The sequence below is a fragment of the Chanodichthys erythropterus genome, chromosome 17, assembly GCF_024489055.1.
Source record: "Chanodichthys erythropterus isolate Z2021 chromosome 17, ASM2448905v1, whole genome shotgun sequence".
In the NCBI taxonomy this organism is placed as follows: Eukaryota; Metazoa; Chordata; class Actinopteri; order Cypriniformes; family Xenocyprididae; genus Chanodichthys; species Chanodichthys erythropterus.
Genome location: NC_090237.1, coordinates 6,194,992 through 6,220,676, shown reverse-complemented (window position 1 = coordinate 6,220,676; position 25,685 = coordinate 6,194,992). Strand labels below are relative to the sequence as shown.

Sequence of the window (25,685 nt, the reverse complement as noted above, 5' to 3'; positions counted from 1 at the left end):
AAAATGCGTGAACCTTAGTTCAGGCTACTGAGACAGAGATTCTTCTGTGAAACGCAGCTGTGAGGTAACATCTGATCTGCAGGGTGTTCAGTTAGTGGAAACTGAATATCATCATGCCGTGGTTTTCCCCATAACAGCCTACCCTTTGGTTAGGTAAATGAGGATGCTGATTTAAGACTTATTACATTTACTTAGCAGTCATGTAAACAGCACCACCAGACAGGAAATCAACATTTCAAAGTTCACCTGTAAGCTACGTCCAAATTCATTGCAGTTCTATGATGTGAGCACTCATTTGCTGCCAAATACCCTGCGTTCCATTCGGAAGGGTTCATCCCAATGCCCTAAAGGGGCATCAAAGGGTTTACCCTCCGGAGTAAGAGCTTCGAAGGGATGAAGGGTGCAGGGGTCAAAGAAACTCTTTTTTTGGAAAGCACTTCAGCGTCATCTTTATGAGACAATCACGGAGGTGCCTTTGTCACACATTTTGTTTGCTGGTTGACCCCCCAAAAAACATGCTCTGAAATATGAGTAGATGCAAACTGTGCCTTTTGTTAACCTTAGTTTATGTTTTTTATTTATTGGTTTATCGCAACGAGGCCTTTTAAGTTAAATATAATGTATGTTGTGTCTAGATGTTCTGACTTCATCAATATCAGGACAAAAAACAAATTAAAAATCATTATAAAGATAAACAACTATCTTTAACACAAATTTAAATTATAATCAAGGTGATCATATTAAAGGGATCATTTACCTAAAAAATGAAAATTCTGTCATCATTTACTCACCCTCAAGTTGTTCTAAACCCTTATGAGTTTCTTTTTTCTGTTGAACACAAAAGAAGATATTTTGAGGAATGTTGGTAATCAAACAGTTGATGGGCTCCATTGACTTCAAGTCAGTGGCAACCATCAACTGTCCCGTTATGCCAACATTCTTCAAAATATCTTCTTTTGTGTTCAGCAGATGAAACAAACTCATACAGGTTTGGAACAACATAAGGATGAGTGAATGATACTATGCATATGCATATTTATTTATTTTTGGTTTATCGGACCAAGGCCTTTTATGTTAAATATGATGTATATTGTGTCTATGTATTTGAAACATTTGAATGGACTGATAATGGTAGCTGTAAAGTATTTTTGTTGAAGTACAATGTTGTTTTGACCATAATAAATCTCGTATACTCGTATAAATATTACTACATAATAAATGTAGTAAATACTACATAATAAACATAATAAATGTATTAAATACTACATTTATAGTTAAAATCGAACTCCGAGCCTCCTGTACCTATTCTGTGACGCCAAACAACTTCCCTGTGCAAAGGATCATGGGGGGCATATATTTAAAGTTTGCATAGATAGTATTGCTATATTTTTCCCCTACATAATCACAAAAGTCTCGTGTCTATAATACAAATGCAAATATAATTGAGATGGCTTGTACATATCACTAGAAAATAGAACATTTACATTTAACTTTGCCATATAACTTAAACAATGAAATAATAATAATAAACAATATTTCATCTACATGCATGAAGAATAATATTTACCTATTACAGTATTTTTATGATTGCTTAAGCACAAGGCTCATTTTGTCAAAACACTACACACAATTCATAGATCCACACAAGTAGCAGAACACCTCAGTTCTTTTGCAAAATGAAAAACTTCATTCAAAGCTTTACATTTAACAAAACCCAACTTTGACACCGTATGGAACACACATGGTTCATATATTCTGATTCTGTTTGATTCATCTACACACTGCTGTACTCAGTCTTAAACACCTGTAACTTTTATACTTTTCTAATGATATAGTCTGGGTTTATTGTATTATCAGATATTGTTAGAGTAATGCACATGAATATATTGACAAAAAACAAACAACAAAAAGAGAAAAAACAACAACAATACAATACATGTATTGTACAATACATCCATGCCTTTTCAAAGGTTTCATTTTGCACTGAAAATCAGAACATATTCTAAATACAATATTGTCACGATCATTACTGGGAGTGCCCTTGTCTGCCACCTGAGGGCACTCCAACCCTGACTGTTTCCATCCTGGACTTTGGTTTTCACCCCACGAACTACATTACCCATACTCACCTCCTGGACTCATTATCCTTGTTTCATTGCACCCAGCTGTCTTGTGTTTGTTCATTAGTGTCTGTCTATTTATACCTGGTTTGTCTCTGCTCTGGTCATGGTGTCTTCATTCTTGGTTCTCGAGTCTCTGTTTTGGTTTGCTTTGTGTTTTGTTCATGTCATTGTTTTGTTTGGACTGTCTCCCTGGATTTTTGACCATTGCCTGTTATAAGGATTACGTTTCTGGATTTCCCCAATAAATACCTGCAATTGGACCTACCCTGTTTGTCTTCGTGTGTGCCGTGACACAATATAGTACATGAACAAAAACATTAGTGGAGACAAAGCAAAAGCATAAAAAAAATAAAAAAAATAGAAAAAACAAAAAGGCGAATCCAGATCCTGCATCAGTTAGGTCAGGTCTTCTCCATGGCTTGAATGAGGGATATATCACGACATAGGGCTGGAGATTGTAAACCTTCCATGCCAAAAAAGAAAGAAAGAAAAAAAAAACCTCTTCGATGGGATTATGAAAGGGACAGTATTGGGAGGTATTGGAGTGAAAATTGTGGACGCTACAGTTTTTGCCCATTGCTTGAACACATTTTGCAAAACTTCGCTCATTGTGCCAAAACTCTACACAAGTAGTAAACATGACACAACACTGGGAAATATACCATTCACATCTCTGTCAAATTTAAACTCTGCTATCAAAACCTAACAATCTTTTGTCAAAATGTAACTCTGATGACAAAATGACACACACTTGCATCATATGAAAACACTTTCAGATCAGGGGGAACACACTAGTCTACTTTATATAAAACACTGCAGTCTTTAATTTTCTCTGTTTTTATTCAGTTCATCAGTTAGCATTCTGTGAAGCTCAATGCAACACTTACAGTTTTTGTTCTGTTTTTTTTTTTTTTTCCAACAAAAGTTTTCACAACAACCAAAAATGAAAGAACTGAAATGTTACAGATGACATCAACTCAATACTGCACATCACATTACTATACAGTACAGTGAAGTAAATGCAGTAACGCAAAAAATAATACAAAAATACACTACTGTAAATACAGAAAAACAGGCCAATTGTGCGTGTGTGGGATTATAGATCCTGCCGTCTGTTTGGGTCTGGCCACATGATCCACCACCATTGCTCTAATATCATCTGAAATATTGTTCCGGGTATAGCCTCTTTGACCATGTTCTTCTCCTCTCTCTCTTCCTCTTCCTCTGCCTCCACCTCTTGCTCTCCATGCTTGCCAAATTCTCAAAATGGCTTAACTGAGGTCTTTTTGTAGCTGGCTTGTGAGATATTCTGTGTGCAGTTATATGGTTGGGACACCAATGGCCTAATTCTTCGGTCAGAAAGAACTGCAGCTACTCCAGAGTGAACGTGGTTGATCTAATTTATTGTGTGGATATGCACATCAATGTGGTTTCTGTGAGAAAATAAAATGAGGATAGTAAATATACAGGATAATATAACATGACTGAAAATACAGAGATTATAACTGTATATCTATACACTGATAAATTAAAATTATATAATCTAACAGTAAACCAGAGCTTATTGTAATATATGAGCAGTATATGCAGCTATACTAAACACCCCGAGCTGCCGCTAACAAGTGGTGTCAGATTACAAAGTGTGTGCGCTGCTCTAGCACTTCCATACGCTCAAATGTTATTGCTAAAGTGCCGATCAAACATTGAATAAATATTCTTATCAACATACATAACAGGCAACTTCCTTTCAGAAGAATAAACATCTTAAATAACAAATAACTAGATGATTCGTCGAATACGAGTATTGCCGCCATTGCGCATATGACGCAGTAATAATTCTGAGGTGAAAATGAACTCAATTATGCTATAAACACTTTGAAACATATCTACAATAATAATAAATGTTGCTACTTACGGAGTTATAAACGCACAGCAATACCACACAAGGAAAAGCAGATTTTCATGGAATAAACAAAGCCAGGAAACTCCTTATAACTCGGCTACTGCACGCTGCTGTCTGAACAAGTCTGAACAAGTATAACTCACACATGCGTGATAAGGAATTCCTACAATATAATGAATATTGTGCTGCCCTCTAGTGACAGAATAGGGAATTTTGTACAGCCGCCCCACAAATTTACGCAGGAAATTTGTAATTTCACAAAATGTCCCAACTCTACTACTATTGCTACAAGTTAATCTTTAGGCATTTCGGGTAACACAATAAGTTTAGCAACAGGGCGGACATATGTATTGCCCTTGATGTCCACTTCTGCAGCTCTTATGGCGCCGTCATCGCTTGGTAGGACTCTGGTTACCTTACCGACTGGCCACTGGGCTCTGGGAAGTTGAGAGTCCGCAATCAATACAACCTGATCGGCTGCTAGGTTTGATGTGATGTCCTGCCACTTCTGTCGAAGCTGAAGACTGGGTAGGTAGTTTCTGAGGAACTGAGTCCAGAAGTGATCGGCAATCACTTGACTGTGTCTGTAGCGACGCCGTCCAAGTAGATTACTGGGCCCATACACAGCCTGAGGTAGGGAAGCGTCCCGCCGCCCCATAAGCAATAAATTTGGGGTAATAGGGTCTGGATCCGCTATATCAGAGGACACGTACCCCAGTGGTTTTGAATTTAGGATGCCTTCCACTTCAGTCAACACTGTGATGAGGACCTCCTCTGGGACAATGTGATCCTTTAGAACAACTTGGAGTGAGGACTTCACAGATTTAATTTCCCTCTCCCATGCTCCACCGAAATGCGGTGCATGAGGTGGATTGAATTGAAAGGCAATCTTTTGGTTTGCTAGTTGCTCTTGAAGGGATGGTTCCATCTCGACAAAGGCTTCAGAAAGCTCACGCTCTCCCCCCCTGAAGTTGGTGCCTCTGTCGCAGATGAGCTCAAAAGGCTTTCCTCTCCTTGCTATGAAGCGTCTAAGGGCTAATAAAAAGGAATCTGCATCCATGCTACATAACAAGTCGAGATGTATGCATCTTGTAGTGAGACATTTAAATATTATGCCCCATCTCTTTTCCTGCCGTCTGCCAACTTTAACCATGTAGGGGCCAAAACAGTCCACCCCTGTTGACCAGAACGGAGGCTGGTTAATCCTCAGACGGGAAGCTGGTAGGTCTGCCATTTTTGGTACAACAGGCTTGCCACGCCATTTCCTACATTCCGTGCATTGTCTCTGGTGCTTTTTGATAGCTTGACGGCCTCTGAGAACCCAATAAGTTCGTCTTAACTCTGCAAATACTCTTTCAGGACCGGCGTGCATTAGGCGATTATCAAAGTCTTGAATTAACAGCTTTGTTATGGGGTGTTCTGGTGCCAGTACAATAGGGTGCAGTGCATCCTCTGGCAAGATTGCAGCTTTGCGTAATCTACCACCAACTCTAATCAGACCAAGATCAGGGTCTAATGCTGGAGCAAGAGACTTCAATCGGCTACTTGAATGCACAGGTTTATTGGCTTTAAGAGTGTGCACTTCCTCAGGGAAACTTTCATTCTGTGCACGTCTGAGTACAGCAGTTTCAGTCTCTATGCGTTCTGTGGCAGACAAAGGGGGAGCTGCCGCCCCATGCATAGACTGATATGTGGTCATGATGAGGTCGTCCCAAGATTTGCAATCATCTACATTAGGTAAAGAAGTGTGACTGATTGAGACGTTACCACAAAATGATGTTTTACGGAGTTCTTCTGAATCTTCAATTGGCACTGAAGGGTGGATTGGCCAGTGGTCTGGAGATTGGCGTAGAAATGCTGGACCTTGATTCCATCTGCAAGGCTGGGACAGATCTATGAGGGTCTTACCCCGGGTGATATCATCAGCGGGATTGTTATCAGAGTCCACATATTTCCAATTATCATGCCCCACAAGGTCTTGGATCTCTGCGACTCGCGTGCCCACGAACACTTTATAATTGCATGACTCAGACTGTATCCAATGTAATACAGTTGTTGAGTCTGACCACATGACTGTCTGTCTGATGTTAAGTGTGAGTTCCGAGTTAAGTGTTTTGGCAAGCTGAGCTCCAGACAATGCTGCACAGAGTTCAAGGCGTGGCATGGAGAGTTGCTTTTTGGGTGCCACCTTTGACCTCGCCATGATGAATGCAACCTGGATATCATCACCTGTTTCCACCCATAAATAAGCTACAGAGCCATATGCCTTCTCTGAGGCATCACAGAAGACATGCATATCGATAATGGAGGAGGTGTTGTTGCATGCTGGTGTGTAACACCTAGGCAGTATTATTCTCTGTAAATTAGGAAGCTCTTCTTCCCAAGCATGCCATTCTGAGAAGAGGTCAGCTGGTAGTGGTTCATCCCAACTTCCAACCCTCTTCCATAGTGTTTGTACCATTATTTTGGCCCTGGTGGTAAAGGGGATGATGTATCCGAGTGGGTCATACTGGCTTGCCAGTATGCGATATACATTTCTCATTGAGCTTTCCCCAATTGTTGATACAGGCCTGTGCTTATAGCCTAAAGTGTCCTGGGAACAGTGCCACACCAGGCCGAGGGTCGACTCTTGCGGGTCAGTTTTGTTTGCAGATAGCCACCGCTCACAGCCCACTGATTTGGCTTCAGCAGGTAGATGCGCAATCACATCAGGAACATTACTAGCCCACTGCCTTATGTCGAAGCCACCAGCTGCTAATAATGCTCTCATTTTGTTGATAAGTTGCTTAGCATGATGCTGAGATTGAAGGGACTGTAAGCAGTTGTCCACATAGAAAGACTGCTGGACAGACTCAACTACATCTTCATTGCCCACGCTGTTATCTCTGACATGTCTCTGGAGGGCATGAGTAGCGCAGCATGGACTACAAGTTGTCCCAAATGGTAACACTCGCCATTCATAGATGTCTGGGGTACGATCTCTTTCCATGTCTCTCCAGAGAAAGCGGAGCAGTGGCTGGTCTTCAGGTAGCAGTCTGATTTGGTGAAACATGGCTCGTATGTCTCCACTTATGGCAACAACATGCTCTCTGAACCTGAGTAAGACTCCCAACAGTGGTGGACCGAGAGTGGGACCAGGTAGTAGATTATCATTTAGGTTCATTTGCTTATAGGTGAAAGAGCAATTAAAGACCACCCGGGCTTTGTCATTGTGGAGTACAATGTGGTGAGGAACGTACCATGAGTCACTGGAATGGGCTGCTTCTGGGTTAGTTATTCGTACTGCGTAACCAGCTTCCTCAAGTTTGTGTATCTCTTTGTTATACACGTTTGCCAGGTCAGGATTATTAGTGAGGCGACGTTCTGTAGCTCTTAAAAGAGCCATGACAGCAGTGGGTGGTGCCTGAAGTTTAGCCGTGTCTTGCTTGTGAAGTAGTGGGGTAGCATAGCGGGTTGTACCATCAACTGTAACACGTACCGTTTTCTCCTCCAACATGACAAATGCAGCTTTATCTTGTCTGGAGCGGACTATTTCTTTCTCATTTCTTGGTGGCAGTATGTCAAGCTGCCACAACCGCTCAACATGTTGACGTAACTCTTGTGTAGGAGAAAGGAATGCCGTGTGGAGGCATGAGCTTACGTTTGAGGGTTGCTGGAGAAAGGTTGTTGGCCCTTGAACTGTCCAGCCAAGAAGTGTGTGTACCGCTATAGGGCTACCAAGCGGACCCATACGGATTGGGCAGTTTGGTGTGATCAGCTGTGGATAATCTGATCCTATGAGTAGCAAAGGCTGCACTTTATTGAATACTGGCAATGGAATTGCCCTGAGGTGTCCATATCTCCTCTTCAGTGCGTCTGCAGGACAGGACTGCTCAGCAAGATTGAGATCTGCGGCTGTGAATGCATTCTGAATCTGGTGTTTAACATTTAGGTGTGACAGAGCAGATACCTCGAAGGAGACTGCGGTTCCTCTTAGCTGAACAAGGTCGTGTCTTATCGTTCGAAGAGTCAAAGTTTCTTCAGATCCTTTCAAGCCCAGATGTTTGACTGCTGCTGGCAAGATGATCGTTCTTTCAGACCCATCGTCCAACACTGCATGCGTGTCCAGGAACCGTTTACCACTGCGAAGTCTTACTGGGACAACTTTCAGCATTACTCTGCCTGAATGACTGGCCTGATCCAAGTAAACCTGAGAAGTTGTTGTGCTCAATGTGAGTATGCTTTGGTTTTCCACAGTAACTGCAACTTCATGTAGAACAGGTAGGTGGTGTCCTCCACAGGTAGAACAAGTTTTCTTGAGCGTGCAGCTGTCTTGTTTGTGACCTCGTCCACATCTCCAGCATTTATTGTGCTCCTTAATCCAGCTTCCTCTTTGAGTGTGGTTCAACTTGCAAAAAGCTGCACATGCATTGAGGTAGTGTTCATGGTTGTTGCAGTATGGACAGAAGGGCTTAAAGCGATCCCGCTTTTTAGCTGTAGCTGCCATTTTACCGACTGTGGGGGAGCTGGAGGGCAAATTGAAGGCTTTAGGTTGCTCACTGCTTGTGAGAATTGTGGCAGCCTTGGCTTTGGGATGAGAAACAAGTTTCTGCTCTCGCCGAAAGGGTTCTGTATACACTGGACCTGTTACACGTCGAGATATCTGAATGGCCTGAGACTTCCTTTCCAACCACTCTGCAAATTCTAGCAATGTGTAGGTCCTGGAACTACCGCTAACAATAATGTGCTGGTTGAGACAGTATTCTATGAATGAGTCTCTATAACTGACAGGCAGTTTGGTCAGTAGAGTGTCAACGTGAGAACCACACTGCAGTTCATATCTAGAGGGACCATCCATTGTGTTCAACATGCCCACCAGTGTGTTAACAGCTGCCGCAAAGTCCTCAAATCCTTGTGCATCACCTGGTCGAACAGCTGGTGCATTGAGGATAGCTCTCAGCTCGCTCTGAATTAACTGTCTGGGTTGACCGTATCTCTGTTCAAGAGCCTGCATAGCACTGGTGTAAGGAAATGGGCTGTTGACATACCTCTTAGCAACCTGGTAAGCAGCGGGGAGATGTAAATGATCCAAGAGCACTTGATACTTATAGTCCTCAGTTAAATGTCTGTGTGGGCCAAGGATGCTGTCCAGTCCTTTCTTGAGCATAAGGAAATCACTCTCTTTCCCTGAGGAGAAGACTGCCAGCTTTGGTTTGGGTATACCATAGGATGAAGCAATGGCCATTTCTATCAGTCCAGGCGTCACAGAATTGACAGGATAATAAGTCTGTGGTTGTGGTCCAGGCCAAGGAGGTGGAGGCAGAGATGATGGTAGATAAGGGCGTTGGGGATGCACCGCTGGTTGCGCTGGCACAGGCTGAACAGGAGCTGGCACTATCTGCGGGTACTGTGGCTGCAGTGAGGCTGGCGCAGATTGTACAGCAACTGGTTGACGTTGGGGTTGAACATAAGAATGTGCAGGCTGTACAGCAGCTGATTGATGCACTGGCTGCATGCGGGCTGGTGCAGACTGCATTGGAGACGGCTGATGCTGTGGCTGTACCGGAGGGTAGGTAGGCTGAACAGGCTGAGCAGCTGTGGGAGGCCATGAATCTGACCGTCGCAGTTCAGCAAATGGTCTCTGAGGCTGTGGCCCTGGCAGAGAAGATACACGAGCTATATTGGGTGGCTGCATGCTTGGTTGTGATCGCTGCTGCAGAGGGGGCTCGTGATAAAGTGATTCCTCATAGTGTGGGGATGAGGTTACAGTCACAGGTGGCTCTAATGCAGCATTACTCAGTTCAAGGCGAGAAAGACTCTGATATTGTCCATAAACAGGAGATCTAGATGGAAAGGATGCCTGTCTAGCACTGTCCATTCTGATTTGAAGTTCTCTCATCTCACTGCTTAACTCTTTCCACCGGGCCTCCAAGTGATGCAGCTTTGCACTCTCTAAATCTCTGCCCCTGTGAGCAGGAGTAATATAGCCCCTATAAGGGTCCTGGCTTGCATGAGATATTCCTTGAATGCCATCTGCTGGTGAAGGATGATCATGCCGTGGAGGTGGATAATCAAGCACATAATCCTCCAAGTAGGTGGGCACCCGCCGGGTACGACTTGGACGAGGATCTGGCACTTGTTCTCCTTCGTAGTAATCTCTGGATGTAGCCATAGCGTATCTGATGTCCCGATCCGGCTCGAAGGACCAACTTGTGAGATATTCTGTGTGCAGTTATATGGTTGGGACACCAATGGCCTAATTCTTCGGTCAGAAAGAACTGCAGCTACTCCAGAGTGAACGTGGTTGATCTAATTTATTGTGTGGATATGCACATCAATGTGGTTTCTGTGAGAAAATAAAATGAGGATAGTAAATATACAGGATAATATAACATGACTGAAAATACAGAGATTATAACTGTATATCTATACACTGATAAATTAAAATTATATAATCTAACAGTAAACCAGAGCTTATTGTAATATATGAGCAGTATATGCAGCTATACTAAACACCCCGAGCTGCCGCTAACAAGTGGTGTCAGATTACAAAGTGTGTGCGCTGCTCTAGCACTTCCATACGCTCAAATGTTATTGCTAAAGTGCCGATCAAACATTGAATAAATATTCTTATCAACATACATAACAGGCAACTTCCTTTCAGAAGAATAAACATCTTAAATAACAAATAACTAGATGATTCGTCGAATACGAGTATTGCCGCCATTGCGCATATGACGCAGTAATAATTCTGAGGTGAAAATGAACTCAATTATGCTATAAACACTTTGAAACATATCTACAATAATAATAAATGTTGCTACTTACGGAGTTATAAACGCACAGCAATACCACACAAGGAAAAGCAGATTTTCATGGAATAAACAAAGCCAGGAAACTCCTTATAACTCGGCTACTGCACGCTGCTGTCTGAACAAGTCTGAACAAGTATAACTCACACATGCGTGATAAGGAATTCCTACAATATAATGAATATTGTGCTGCCCTCTAGTGACAGAATAGGGAATTTTGTACATGGCTGATTGGTGTTCAGTTTTGTAAGTAAGTGTTTTGAGGTGTGTATTTGAGTGGTTGCAATTACCTGATGTGTTTTGTATTTTGGATGCATGTGTTTTCCAAATGGCACCCTGAGATTTCATTTTTGAACGAAGTGTCTTATGTATGAAATAGAGTGTAGTGTTGCATAAAGGAGTAAGTGTGTTGCAGAATTGCAACTAGAGTGCAAAGCAGCACTTTTGTTTAACCCTCTGGAGTCTGAGGCTGATTTGGGGCCTGGAGAAGTTTTGACATGCCCTGACATTTGTGCTTTTTTCAGTTCTTCATAAACATATTAATGGAAAAAGTGTCATTACACTGTATTCAGCACAAACTAGGCTACAATAATATGTGAGGAACATGTATGTACATGTTTGTGTTTTTGAAGGAATAACATTTATGCGTGGTTATTGAAAAAACAAAAAACTCAGTCTGCAAAAGTCACTGAAATAAGTCCAAAAAAAGTATAGTAAATCTGTGTTCACAAGACTTTTGGGTATTGGAGGTTGTAGACTAGAATTTTTGCTTCAGAATTATGTAAAAATTATGCTGCCTACTCCTTCATATAAAACAATATATTCATTTAGTTTTTGTAAGACACTTTTTGCCAAGAAACACAGTATGCGAGGAGGCGTGAATCCCCACTGAAAATGGGCCATTCTCACCTGAGAAGACAAAAGAATTGGATAGTAATGAGCTGAAATGACTTGCATATTAATGAGGCATTTCAGTCAGGTAGGCTGTGAAAAAAAACCTTCTGTGATGTCTCAAGCTCATTATGATATATGAAGCATACAGAAAAATATTATTACAATATAAAGTAATGGTTTTATATTATACTTTAAAATATAATGTATTTCTGTGATGCAAAGAGTCTGAATATAGGCTTTAGTTTAAAAGCATGAGGTACATGTGTTTGAGGTACGGTAACAAAAGCTTCAAGTTGTGTTACTTTAGTCTAAGCATGGGTCTATAGTGTTCAAGCAAAAACTGTAATGAAACCAGTTTTGGAACAGAGCAGATAGGTGGAAATTTACATTGTCCCATATGACAATGTATCTCATCTGCTCTGCATCCAGTTGGTCTTCTGCTGTGATGATTTTGTGCAGTCTGTCTAAAATGTGAATGTGTGGGCCGTGTTGCGCCTAAGTTGGCATGCTGGTAGAGGACCCCATTCTGTGTGATTGCAACAATCATTGTGATGTTACCATCACGTTGGCCCGGGACATTCAAAATAGCTCTGTGGCCAATGAAGTTTCCCCCTCTTACTGCAACATTGCCTTCCATTTTGTTGAAGACACATAAACTCAACTTTTTCCTTTTTTATTGTACTTGCACCTGATTGTTGAGTTTACACCCAGCCAGCAGAGCCATGTGGGGCCCAAATGGGTTTGACCTGGGCTATCTAACTGGGACCCAGCCAGTTTTGCACCCAGTTTCCGTGTAGGCCCCACATGGATTTGCCCAGATGAAATGAACACTGCTTAGTGTGCACACTACAGGCTGTTTAATGTAACACTTAATCAGTGTTGGAGGTAATGAGATAATTAAGTGATTGAATAATGATTTTGTATTAGTGAAGAACACCTGCTGTTAACAAGCAGAATCACTGAAGGAAAGAGAAACACAAGAACTACTTTCAGCCACAGCCTTGGATGAAATCAACTGAAGATAAAATACATTACATCTCTCAAGATCTGTGTGGCGACCAGGGCGGGCGAGAGCCGTGAGGGAACGGCGCGAGGCCGGTGGCGCGAGTGTTAATGAGCTTCACCTGGGAGGCGCACCAGCCTTGGCAGGCTGAGGACCGAGCGGCAGTGTGTCGGGGAACCGGACCAAGAATTTTTTTTCCCCTCTTTTTTTCCTCTCTCCCCTCTCTCGTCCTGTCGCTCCCCTTGCTTCCGTCTCCTTTCTCTCGTCTCGTCTGTCCTTACCCCCAGGTGCTGCGGCCGCCGAGACAGGCCCCGGGGGGGAGTAAAGCGCAGTTGCGGGAGTACCCCCCGGCCTGCGAGGGGCGTTGGGGGTACAACTCCACAAACAACATTAGCTTCACTTATTACTAACCAGACTGACTTTATTTCTGTCAGACATCTACAGAAGTTCGTATTAAGAATTAAGAAGAGGCTTGGATGTTGATTACTTATTTGAAAGTAATAGTTTGATTTGATGTTACCATTGTGGCGATCAGTGTGTGCTTTAGTCAGGCTCTTGACTTTTTAACATTAGTTTTTCTCTTGACAGCTGTGTCTGTTTGTTATGGCGAGAACAGCAAGAGAAAATATAATCAGATGCTGTAAGCTGATTGATGATAAGAATATAATCATCGTATATTGGCTTGAATCATTGATATTATGTGTAAGGTTTATATAGGCAGTATGTTATTCATTCTGTTTTATTGTTATGATTCTACAGCAAGGGAATAATAAAAATTAATCAGAACATCAAACGATTTATAACACACCATTTACATATTTTTGGGCTCCTGTGAGTTTTACTCGCACAAAGACATCAAGAATCAGCATATGAATCTCAACAATGGTGACATGCTTCAATGGTGCAATGCATTCTGGGAGCCATGGATAAGTTTCGTATGATGCACTCAGAATGCATTGCACCATGAAGCATGTCTGGGGGGGATAGACTCACCAAGTAGTTCATTAAACTTATTTGTCACAACAATATTTGACAAAAGTACTTGTTGATTATTCAATGTTTTTTTTTGTTTTTGTTTTTACATTGTGCTACGAGCAACATTCACAGACACGGCTTACACAAATGCATTACCATGTTTATAATACAGTATCATCTACCTCACTATCTACTCTGTTTACAATCAGATGCACAAAGAGAGTTAATGTATTAGTAGTAACGTTCTTGATGCACTTTTTAGACGGGCTCAACTGGATGTGTTTGGCAGCAGAACTTTGTGTTCAGTGCTGCAATGTGTTTCAGGGCCTTGTTAAGGGCCTATTAAGAAAACAATATTTTGCAATATAGGCTTTTGTAAAGCATCACAATGGAATGAAATCAAGCATAGCATCAGTTCTAGCTGGTCACGTCAGTCAATAATGCAAATACAGTAGTTAAACTAATGGAGGTGACGTATTTCCTGTTCGAGAGTGGAGCTCCACTCGCCCCCTCAGGTTGCAGCTAGACCCTATTGGGAATATGTAAGCTCCTTCAGCATTATCAGCACCTGTTTCTCAGGAGTTAATTACACTCCTCCATCCCCAGCTTTTCCTCTCTTCCAGTCAGTATTTGGCTTTCTGGTTCCCCCTGAATCCGACTAAATTCTCAAAAAATGTTGTGCATTAAAATATTGACATTAATTATATCTACAATGCAGTTGGTTCTGTTTACCCTAAGGGGGTCACTGCTCTCTCTGTTCTTATTCATGATAGGCTGCATGGCTGGGCAGCAGTGATGGGAATAACGGCGTTATAAATAGGGCGTTACTAACGCAGTTACTTTTTTCAGTAACGAGTAATCAAACGAATTACTTTTTCTCCCGTTACAACGCCGTTAGCGTTACTGACAAAAAAAATGCCGCGTTACTATAATTGAGCTCACTGAAGCGGTTTTCATCCGAGTAAGCTCTCTCTCAGCCAGGACCTGCAAAGTTTTTTTCTCTGGTGTGTGCTGCGGTAAGTCATACACGAATATAATTTTAAACTGATAATAATGTACGATGCGCTGTGTGTGTGTCTGTCAGAGCATGCGCGCGAAGCTATATAGCACTCAAGGGCACGCATAATTGCCATAAAGAACCAGCAAAAGTAATGATTATGAGTGTGACAAAAACAGCAAGGAGACATTTTAATTGTTTATTAATAAAGTAATGTTTTCTGAATCAGTGTCGGCTGCAAAGATAAAGTTGACATTGCTGACTCTCATTGCTGATCATCTGCTCATATGGACGCGCCTAGAGAGATAACGCACATTTCATTCGGATTAGGCTATAATCAGAGTAGCCTCTTTCTTTTCGTGTTTAATTACTTCATTTTCGTTAAAGTAGATATTTCTCACGGCAATTCGTACGTATTTTACGAGGTGGCTAAATCGTATGAATTCATACGACCTCACTCGTACTAATTCATACGTTTTTTGCTAAATCATATATTTTCAACGCTATCTCACGACCAATGCGTACTTATTCTACGAGGTGGCTATTTCGTATAAATTCATATGACCTCACTCGTGCGAATTCGTACGATTTGTCTAAACCCCAGTGACGGTTAGGTTTAGGGGCGGGGTTTGGGGTAGGTCATTATGTATGAATTCATACGAATTTGTCAACTCTTAAAATACATACGATTTAGCAAAAAACGTATGAATTAGTACGAGTGAGGTCGTATGAATTCATACGATTTAGCCACCTCGTAAAATACGTACGAATTGCCGACCATTTTATGATACATTTGCATCTTTTTTAAAGCTTGAAAAGAGGGTTATACTGCCATTAAATTATAAGATCAACTGTGAGCAGGACCACTTAAAAAGATTTCTCAGTTTTTATTCAGAAGAAAAGGTAATGACAAATATTTATTTAAGTTTAACAAAAGCATTGGTTATTACAGAGGATTATTCTCAACACTTAAGTTACATTCTCAATTTCAGTTGTTACCATCAAAGAGATGTTTTGAGATGTAAAAGAGCCTGAATGTCACTCCTGATTCCACCTCCTCACAGTGTGAACATCCCGCCTGTACAGTATTGTGTACCACTGTGTGTGTGAAATATAAAATTAAAGAATAGAACAGAAAGTGGTGCATAGAAATGTATTTATTTCCCCAAGCAGTGTTTATGACACTATTACATGTTAAATGCATAAGCATAAACTAACAAGCATTTTAATTAAAGAACAAACAAAAAATAAAACAAAACCAAACAAAAAAAAACATTGTGGTTCACACAGCATTAATCTGTTTATAATTCCAGATGTTTCTGAATACAAAATATTGAATTTACTAGTATTTTTTTCCTTTATCAAGGCTTTCAAATGTCCAGAATGTTGCTGAATGTCATATGTCCCTATATATGAATACAATCACTCATAAAGCAATAATTTCTTTAAATGAAAAGTAAACATTTACTCTCCCCTGCCATAGTTTACTAATTTGTAAAAATTGTGCTTTTTGAAAGAAAAAGCAAAAAGCTGCATGTGAAAGGCTATTTAAGCACTGAAGCAGATAACTAGCTCATCAGTTAATCTAATGGGAACGCCGTTGTTAAACATTGATTTATCACTGGTACGTTTGAACCTGGTCTTCCACAAAGGATACAATTGCCACGGTCACAGCGGTAAAGCGGCACACGATTAGCAATCTTCTGTAGTCCATCTCTAAGACCTGGACTATTTTGATCATATGTGTAGATACTTGTATAAACAAAGGCTTTCATTCCCCGGTACGCATTTAATTCATCAAGACTTTGTATAATATTCTTATTGTTATTGTTATTGAGACAACGGTTTAAACAGGGACTATTTAAGGTGTAGAAAACCACACATTGATCCTTTTTTCTATTCATCAAGTCTTTAAAAGGAGAACGATTTGGAGGATTCATCAGTAAATCCTCTGAATGTGCATCTTTATGAAACCCTGCAGCGATGACTTCAGTGCCTCTGTAGACATTCTTGCTGTTAGGTACTGTGTAGCGTTTAACTGTTCCTGGTGGGTCATGTGTCAGAAAGTTGTCTGTTGTGGGTCTGAATCCGCTTCGACACTGCCCTTTTATGACATTGATGCCTACTGCATACTGGCCGCCGTTATAATAACTGGTTAAAAAAAGGAAAGAATTATCACTATTTACATATGCAAAATAACTGAGAAATCAAACATGCATGCTGGGACTGTGTGAAACAACAGTACAAACTTTAACATTAGGGCAAACTCATTGTGTGTCATTCATCTGTATGTTTTTTGTTTCCATGCATTTATACAAAAATGTATTTGTGCTAGAAACACACTTTAGTTATGATTAGCTATAAATATAGTGAGATCACATTGTCACTTTTAGCTACATTATGCATATAATGTTAACAAATACAATCTTATTGTACAGTGTTACCCCTTCATTTCATACAGCAACATGAAAACATACTTGTCACGAAAAAATTTTTGAATCCTGGCAAGGGTGTTCACGTCCACATCTTCATTCACCACACTTTGAATGCAGGAAAGCAAAACAATCCCGAGAAGAAGGACCCTCAAAGGCACAGTGAAAACCTATAAAATAATAATAATAATAAACAGTCATAATTTTCCTCCATGTAGTTATTACCATAAAGTATTTCAATCAAGTACCATTTTGTGAATTGTAATACTGTCATGATTTTTGTATTCAGTTGTTTCTCTCATAACTTTGTTCAGTATATTGCTAAATTAAACTTTTACTTGCCAATGTACAAAAAAGGGAGAAATGTCTCATTATACACACTTGCTATTATTATTATTATTACTATTATTATTATTTTTGAGAGAAAAAAACTGTATGCAGTAAGTAGTAAATACGTAAAAAATAAAAAATAAAAATAGTAATAAAAATTTAAAGTATAAAGTGGTTTGTGCATTAAATTTTCAGAACAGCGTAACCAGAACATATTTTTCTGTAACTTTTGCTACTGTTTTGGCCTGGCCTATAGAATTAAAAAAATATATATTGTAGTATATTGTTTAAAAATATTTTAATAATAATAATAATAATAATAATAATAATTTCTTGACACAACAGACTTAATAAAAAGCACAATACACTGTCAGAAAAAAGGTACAGTGCTGTCACTGGGGCAATACCCTAAGGTACAAAAGTGAAAGGTACATATTAGTACCTTTTTACCTTTGTACCTGGTATACAGCCCCGTAACAGCACCGTACTTTTTTTTCTGACAGTGTACCTTGGTGACATCCAATTTTCCTGTTAGCATTAAAGAAACCTACTCTTTCTCAAAGGCTTTTACGTGTCCACACTTTTTTTTTCTCAAAGAGAAGTACAAAGAGGATCACATTGTATGAACATCCTTTCACATATATACCATACAGATGCACAAAGAGAGTTAATGTACAATCCTGCAGCACTATTTATCATTATGATCAGTTTGGTCTTGTGCAAACATCAATTGTGATCAGTAATGAAATGTGTTGCAGCACCTTGTGCTCTGTTTGACATTTATCTTTGTGCAAGTGAATGATCTGACAGTTTCTATCAGCTGTTAGAATTGTGTGAGGTCACATGAAGAGCTTTAGCACTGATGATGATGGTATAAAGTGATGAAGGAGTGTGAATATGACTTACCATTTTATCTGTTGCTCAGGTCAGAAGGTTCAGAGATGCTGTGTGAGTCGGCAGTGAAGCAGGAGTGATGAGGAAGACGAAGTAGATGGTTTTTATTCTGACACTCGACCAGCCCTCTTGTTCAACACCATGAAAACACCAATTAAAATGCTTCACAGTTTCATCACTGACTCCTTTAATAATGTCTGAGCATCTTTGTGTATCTCACCATGTATGGTAATGTTGGACTTCCTCAAAATAAGAATAAGAATAAGAAGAACAATTCAATAAGAATTGAATGGTCAATAGGAAATAGAACAATAATTCCTCCAAGAATAACACTTTGTAATAACTTTAATTAATACATCATTAACACACATTATATAATGCTTATATAATAAAATTGTTTTCTCCTGTTATCCTCTATTTAAGGATATGTGATAAACACGTTTTGCATCCAAATTACAATTATATGTTGTTGTTATCTTTACACAAGCGTTGTCAAGTCCAATGACAATATATGTACTAAATGTTGAATAATAAACATTTATAAACATTTACAAATGATGAACAGGTTTAACTTTAGATTGGGTGCTGCAAAAACTTGATTTGTAAAGATTTGTAAATAGGGGGAATTCGGGTCATTCAAGACTATTGAGATAGCGTGTCTTAAAATGTACTAAATGATTAGTAAATGTTTAGAAACATCTAAATAATGAATAGTTTCAGCTATAGATTGGGTACTGCAAAAACCTGAACAAATTATTAATAAATGATTTGTAAAAAATACACAACACAACAAACAAATACCAATATGTATGAACTTTACAGGTTGTTGGATATGTTAAGAGGGATAGTGTGTAAAGTGCTTATAATTACTAATAAAAACTATTATTTCCAAATTTGTAAATGTAAATGCACATTATATGAATTGAAGTTTAAGGAGACTTTAAGGAGACTTGTTAGCATTTTATTTACTTTAAATATTGATCTGTTAATCATTATGTAATGTTTAATACGTTTTTTAAACATTAACAATAATGTTATCTCATACCTAGATTTGAATATATACAATGAACAAAATTATAAATGCAACACTTTTGTTCTTACCCCCATTCTCAATGGGCTGAACTGAACGAACTAAGACTTTTTCTATTTACACAAAAGGACTATTTCTCTTAAATATAGATCACAAATCTGTCTAAATCTCTGTTAGTGAGCACTTCTCCTTTGCCGAGATAATCCATCCACCTCACAGGTGTGGCATATTTTAAGATGCTGATTAGACAGCATGATTATTGCACAGGTGTGCCTTAGGCTGGCCACAATAAAAGGTGAACAAAGCCTCTTTTACTGAAATCATGTGACTTTGGCAGTTTGATACACTCTCCAAACCACTGATTCAAAACTAAAGATTTATAAAGCTTTGAAGCTTCATGAAGCAGTGAAATCGTCCATCACTAGATATTGTTGAATAAAGTCATTATTTTGTTATTGTTTTGTCAGAAAGTATTGTTGTTGCTTCATTACATTAGGGTTGAACCACTGTAGTCACATGACCTGTTTTAAATATGTCTTTAGTTACTTTCTACGCATTTTAAAGTGTTAATTGTCTTGCTGGCAATGAAGGCCTCCCTGAGCCATCGGATTATATCAAAAATATCTTAATATGTGTTCAGAAGATGAACAAAGGATTTATGGGTGTGGAACTATATGATGGTGAATAATTAATGACTGAATTTTGGGTGAACTAACCCTTTAAAGTATAGAAAAAGCACTTTATGTATTACTAATACACTGAGTAAAACACTGGGTAAAGACAAGCCAATCTGTTAGAGAGAGTCTACTGAAGAAAGACAAATATATATATATATATATATATATATATATATATATATATATATATATATATATATATATATATATATATATATATATATTCTACTGAAGAAAGATGAAAAAAGGCTATATTTTTCACAGATTTGTCATCTTTTGACACTAATGCTGAGTGTGTAAATAAATAATGCATGTCTCATCCCATTGCTGTTAACATCGGATAAAATCTACCAGATCATTTATGTGTACAAAGATAAGCAGATTGCAAGGTGCTGCAATACATTGCAATATTGATCGCAACTGCTGCTTGCACAAGACCGAACGAATCGTGTTGATAAGTTTTACTGCTCAAACATTATTATTATTATTGCAGCCCCGGAATTTCAGAACTTTTTTCAACTTTAAAGTAAATTGTACTATATGCAACAAAACAGAAAAAAACACATTGATTCATTCTTGTTATAATTGCTGTAGTAGTCAGTAAAATGAAATATGTTATTCTTCTAGAATTAAATACTGATTTATGTGAAAAGTACTTTAGTCTTCTAAAATAAATGTTCATTTATTTTATGTACTGCTCCCTGTTGTTTTAGGTCAGTGTGTAATGATGACACTCTTTCTGAGTGAGATTTGTTGCTATTGTTATGCTGGAAAGAACTTATTTTGAGACTTAAATTAAGTGTTGTGTTGGTTTAGGAGAGTTTTGAAGGTGATATGAACTATTTGGCCAAGATTCATGTTGGTAATGCCAACTTCGTGAAATGTTTTGAAACTTTTGACCCGGGGCAAAAGTTAGGCCGAGGGTTTCACACTCATCTAGGCAAATAAAAAACACCAACATAATCAAACTCAAAACAGCATAATTTACATTACTTTTAAGAATATTAATACAAATATTGGGAAAGTAATACCATTATTCCTTTTTTATCCCAGCTCCCTTCCAAGACCAAATGGATCGTGTTGATAAATTTTACTGCTCAAACATTATTATTATTATTATTATTATTATTACAAACCCGATTCCAAAAAAGTTGGGACACTGTACAAATTGTGAATAAAAAAGGAATGCAATAATTTACAAATCTTATAAACTTATATTTTATTCACAATAGAATATAGATAACATATCAAATGTTGAAAGTGAGACATTTTGAAATGTCATGCCAAATATTGGCTCATTTTGGATTTCATGAGAGCTACACATTCCAAAAAAGTTGGGACAGGTAGCAATAAGAGGCCGGAAAAGTTAAATGTACATATAAGGAACAGCTGGAGGACCAATTTGCAACTTATTAGGTCAATTGGCAACATGATTGGGTATAAAAAGAGCCTCTCAGAGTGGCAGTGTCTCTCAGAAGTCAAGATGGGCAGAGGATCACCAGTTCCTCCAATGCTGCGTCGAAAAATAGTGGAGCAATATCAGAAAAGAGTTTCTCAGAGAAAAATTGCAAAGAGTTTGAAGTTATCATCATCTACAGTGCATAATATCATCCAAAGATTCAGAGACTGTGGAACAATCTCTGTGCGTAAGGGTCAAGGCTGGAAAACCATACTGGATGCCCGTGATCTTCGGGCCCTTAGACGGCACTGCATCACATACAGGAATGCTACTGTAATGGAAATCACAACATGGGCTCAGGAATACTTCCAGAAAACATTGTCGTGAACACAATCCACCGTGCCATTCGCCGTTGCCGGCTAAAACTCTATAGGTCAAAAAAGAAGCCATATCTAAACATGATGCAGAAGCGCAGGCGTTTTCTCTGGGACAAGGCTCATTTAAAATGGACTGTGGCAAAGTGGAAAACTGTTCTGTGGTCAGACTAATCAAAATTTGAAGTTCTTTTTGGAAAACTGGGACGCCATGTCATCTGGACAAAAGAGGACAAGGACAACCCAAGTTGTTATCAGGGCTCAGTTCAGAAGCCTGCATCTCTGATGGTATGGGGTTGCATGAGTGCATGTGGCATGGGCAGCTTACACATCTGGAAAGGCACCATCAATGCTGAAAGGTATATCCAAGTTCTAGAACAACATATGCTCCCATCCAGACATCGTCTCTTTCAGGGAAGACCTTGCATTTTCCAACATGACAATGCCAGACCACATACTGCATCATTTACAACATCAACATCATTTACAACTGAAATGGCCAGCCTGCAGTCCAGATCTTTCACCCATAGAAAACATTTGAGACAGCATAAAGAGGAAGATGCGACAAAGACCTAAGATAGTTGAGCAACTAGAAGCCTGTATTAGACAAGAATGGGACAACATTCCTATTCCTAAACTTGAGAAGCTTGTCTCCTCAGTCCCCAGACGTTTGCAGACTGTTATAAAAAGAAGAGGGGATGCCACACAGTGGTAAACATGGCCTTGTCCCAACTTTTTTGAGATGTGTTGATGCCATGAAATTTAAAATCAACTTATTTTTCCCTTAAAATGATACATTTTCTCAGTTTAAACATTTGATATGTCATCTATGTTGTATTCTGAATAAAATATTGAAATTTGAAACTTCCACATCATTGCATTCTGTTTTTATTCACAATTTGCACAGTGTCTCAACTTGTTTGGAATAAGGTTTGTATTATTTCAGCCCTGGAATATCAGAATTTGTTTTCAACTAAGTAAATTACTATATGCAACAAGAAAAAACACATTGCGGCACTTATGATTCATTCTTGTTATAATTGCTGTAGTAGTCAGTAAAATGAAAATATTATTTTTCAAAGAATTAAGTATTGATTTATGTGAAAAGTCCTTCAGTCTAATAAATAAAAGTTCATCATTTATATAATGCTCCCTGTTGTTTTTAGGTCAGTGTGTTATGCTGGAAAGAGCATAACACAAGCAACAAATAAGCAACCTGAAGGTTCTTATGATCGAGGCGACGGTGAAGGAACTTAAGTTTGGCTGAACTCATTGCCCAGCCTCCCTCATAGTCATACCATGGACAAGTACATGGTCAACTAGTGGCCTGAATTTCATCTGAGACTCCTTGTCTCCTTGCCCCTCATCCTCCTCCTCCTCTTCCTTCACCTCTTCCTCCACTCCTAACTGCTCTCACTTATCCTCTTCCTCCTCCTCTTCCTCTCTGGTGTCCTCAATCTTTTTAATCACATCTCTCTGGATCCATTGTTTCAAAACTGAATGAACTTGGGCTCATTTATCTCTTTATTGGAGGTTCTGATTGGTGTGTGATAAATTTTGACTCTAGCACACAGTTACCAATGTGGAAATATTAACTGAGCTCAAGCTACGCTGACTTGAGTGAACAATATTGAATGCTAGTGCTTTCTAAATGAGAACATGGTGTAGGCTATGAGAAATGAAGGGATTTATGTGTAGAGTTTTGTAGAGACAGTTCAACAAATCTGATTCATGTGTCAGAACAGGGGGAATAGTGTTTATAGTTTGGGGAATTGGGTGTGCTTTTTGACAAATGGCATTATGGTTTTGAAATTTTGGTTCAAAAGCCTGGTTATAGTGTTTAAGCAATCTTAAAAAAAAAACTGTAATTATAAATATTTTAATCAGTTAATCAAATTAACTTAATGTAGGTGAATTAATATTACAAGCACTTTGTTCGGCCAGTGAACACTCAGTATTAATTGTCTAACAATAGAAAGGATTAATTGGCTTATAGAAAGGATATTTTCTGTGGCCACAGAATATCGCTTTCCTAGCACGTAGCTGTCATCGAATCATTATCAGGGACATTGGTTTTATAAGCAGACCAGAATCAACTCACAAGAGTGTGCACACAAATTTTAATTAACTAAATCACAAACACATAACTAAATTAACAAACACAAACATACCATTCACGCAATGAGAGTGGAAAATGAATTTGAACCGTATCATAATGGGGGAATGAAGCAATGGAAAGAGTAAATTAACAATTGCTGGACGAACCATCAGTTTCAATACTATAAAGCACCTTTGTTAAGACACATGCCAAATCAATTAATTTCCATAATAAACATCATAACACTAAATACACTAAATGTATGTGTTTAGAGTATGAAAAAAATACATGTTGCATATTAAAGAGGGTACATAATCTTAATACTAATTTGCCATTTAGAGTTCAAATGATACTTGCAAATGCCTTAGCTGTCCTGATCTGCAGGCTCATGAGAAAATCCTTGATGGTTTGGTCCGCTGGCGTAGAAATTATAATCAACATCTTTGGCATTGATGAAGAAAATGAAGACAAACTTTGCTCTGTTAACTTGACTCTTTTGCGTGTCACTGCATTTGTGCATTGCATAAAGTTGCCCTTGTTTTGAATTCTCCAGACAGTTGTATCAACAGGAAAAAATTGAACAACTAGAAGTCCATAAGCACTAACAACAAAACTCAACTGAGTGTGATTTTTGTGGGGGCTTTTGAATTCTCCAGACAGTCGACAGTCTACAAACCTTTGTAGGTTTGTGTCTATTTATACTCTGATAAATATAACAAACATACAATGCATTCTATGATATTTTGATGTCCACCAACATGTGAGTCATTAAAGAAGGAGTAATTTGATAATACACCTAGATGAAATACATTATCTCAAATTTCCAACTTTCAGGCATGCCTAACACTATACAACATACGAAAGAACAACATACAAACAGTATTAATAGACACAATGTACTAGAGCATGTTCATTCCTTTAGACAAGGTTGTCAATGAATTAATGGCAAAGAATCCAGGTTATACACAATGTCTGGTTCTAGTGGCCTGTCTCTTAAGGGTCTTTGAAATGTGTGTAAAGAGCACATGGTGCAGATGGGGTGATAGCGCTCAATGGGGGAGCCAGACCTTACGGGGCCTGCATGGGTGATTGTCTTTAAAATTGTGTTTGATTGCTCATGACCAATGGTGATGGCTTTCAGGTGCAGGTGATTGGTGACTGAGCGCAGGCCAAGTCAAGTCAAGTCACCTTTATTTATATAACGCTTTTTACAATGCAGATTGTGTCAAAGCAGCTTTACAGTGATAACTGGTATAAATTTTTGGCTGCCCAGCAGCTCTTAAAGAATGCAGTGTCAATGCAGGCAGGTCAAAGCATATTGAATATCAAATGTCAAGTCAAATGTCAAGTGTCCCCAACTAAGCAAGAAAAAAGTAACAGCGGCAAGGAACCAAAACTCCAACAGGTTACATCAGGTGGCAAACAGGTGGAAAATAGGTGTTAAATGGAGGAAAAAAAAAAAAACCTTGGGAGAAACCAGGCTTATTTGGGGGGCCAGTTCTCCTCTGGCAAGCAGTGCTTTGTTACGATTCAGGTTGCTATCATAAGTCCGATAAGATCGCAACATTCAAAGTATTTATTTCAGTTCCATCCAGTTGAGGATTGTATTCATCACACCGGTATGGCCTTGTTGAGTTTGTTGAGGAGCTGTGCCACTGGCTGTCGTGTCGATGAGGCCTTCACAGTGGATGATCTAGTTGACCCGATCTCTGCTGATACTTCAGGGCTGCGTTGTGGTCGTATCAAGGTGCTGGTCCTCGGTCTC

The 25,685-nt window shown here is 39.0% G+C and overlaps 2 protein-coding genes across 2 annotated transcripts; both read right to left on the bottom strand.

Annotated features, from left to right (window-relative positions):
• Positions 1 to 3,421: 3,421 nt before the first annotated feature.
• LOC137004971 (uncharacterized) lies at positions 3,422 to 6,255 on the bottom strand. The gene is made up of 2 exons (XM_067365707.1): positions 4,039 to 6,255; positions 3,422 to 3,556 (listed from the first exon to the last, which is right to left on the bottom strand). The coding sequence occupies exon 1, from the start codon at positions 6,227 to 6,229 to the stop codon at positions 4,319 to 4,321; it is 1,911 nt and encodes a 636-aa protein (XP_067221808.1). The 5' UTR covers positions 6,230 to 6,255; the 3' UTR covers positions 3,422 to 3,556; positions 4,039 to 4,318.
• Positions 6,256 to 16,266: 10,011 nt separating this feature from the next.
• LOC137005150 (uncharacterized) lies at positions 16,267 to 18,357 on the bottom strand. Its single transcript, XM_067365954.1, has 3 exons — positions 18,292 to 18,357; positions 17,164 to 17,288; positions 16,267 to 16,837 (listed from the first exon to the last, which is right to left on the bottom strand). Exons 1-3 carry the CDS (start codon positions 18,355 to 18,357, stop codon positions 16,267 to 16,269), a joined length of 762 nt encoding a protein of 253 aa, XP_067222055.1.
• Positions 18,358 to 25,685: the final 7,328 nt, after the last annotated feature.

Coding starts and splice junctions, on each gene's coding strand:
- LOC137005150 (XM_067365954.1), bottom strand. CDS start 18,357: ATGGTAAGTCATATTCACACTCCTTCATCACTTTATACCATCATCATC. Junction 17,289..18,291: donor TCAGTGCTAAAGCTCTTCAT/GTGACCTCACAC, acceptor ATTATTTTATAG/GTTTTCACTGTGCCTTTGAG. Junction 16,838..17,163: donor CAAAAATTTTTTCGTGACAA/GTATGTTTTCAT, acceptor TTTTTTAACCAG/TTATTATAACGGCGGCCAGT.
- LOC137004971 (XM_067365707.1), bottom strand. CDS start 6,229: ATGGCGAGGTCAAAGGTGGCACCCAAAAAGCAACTCTCCATGCCACGC.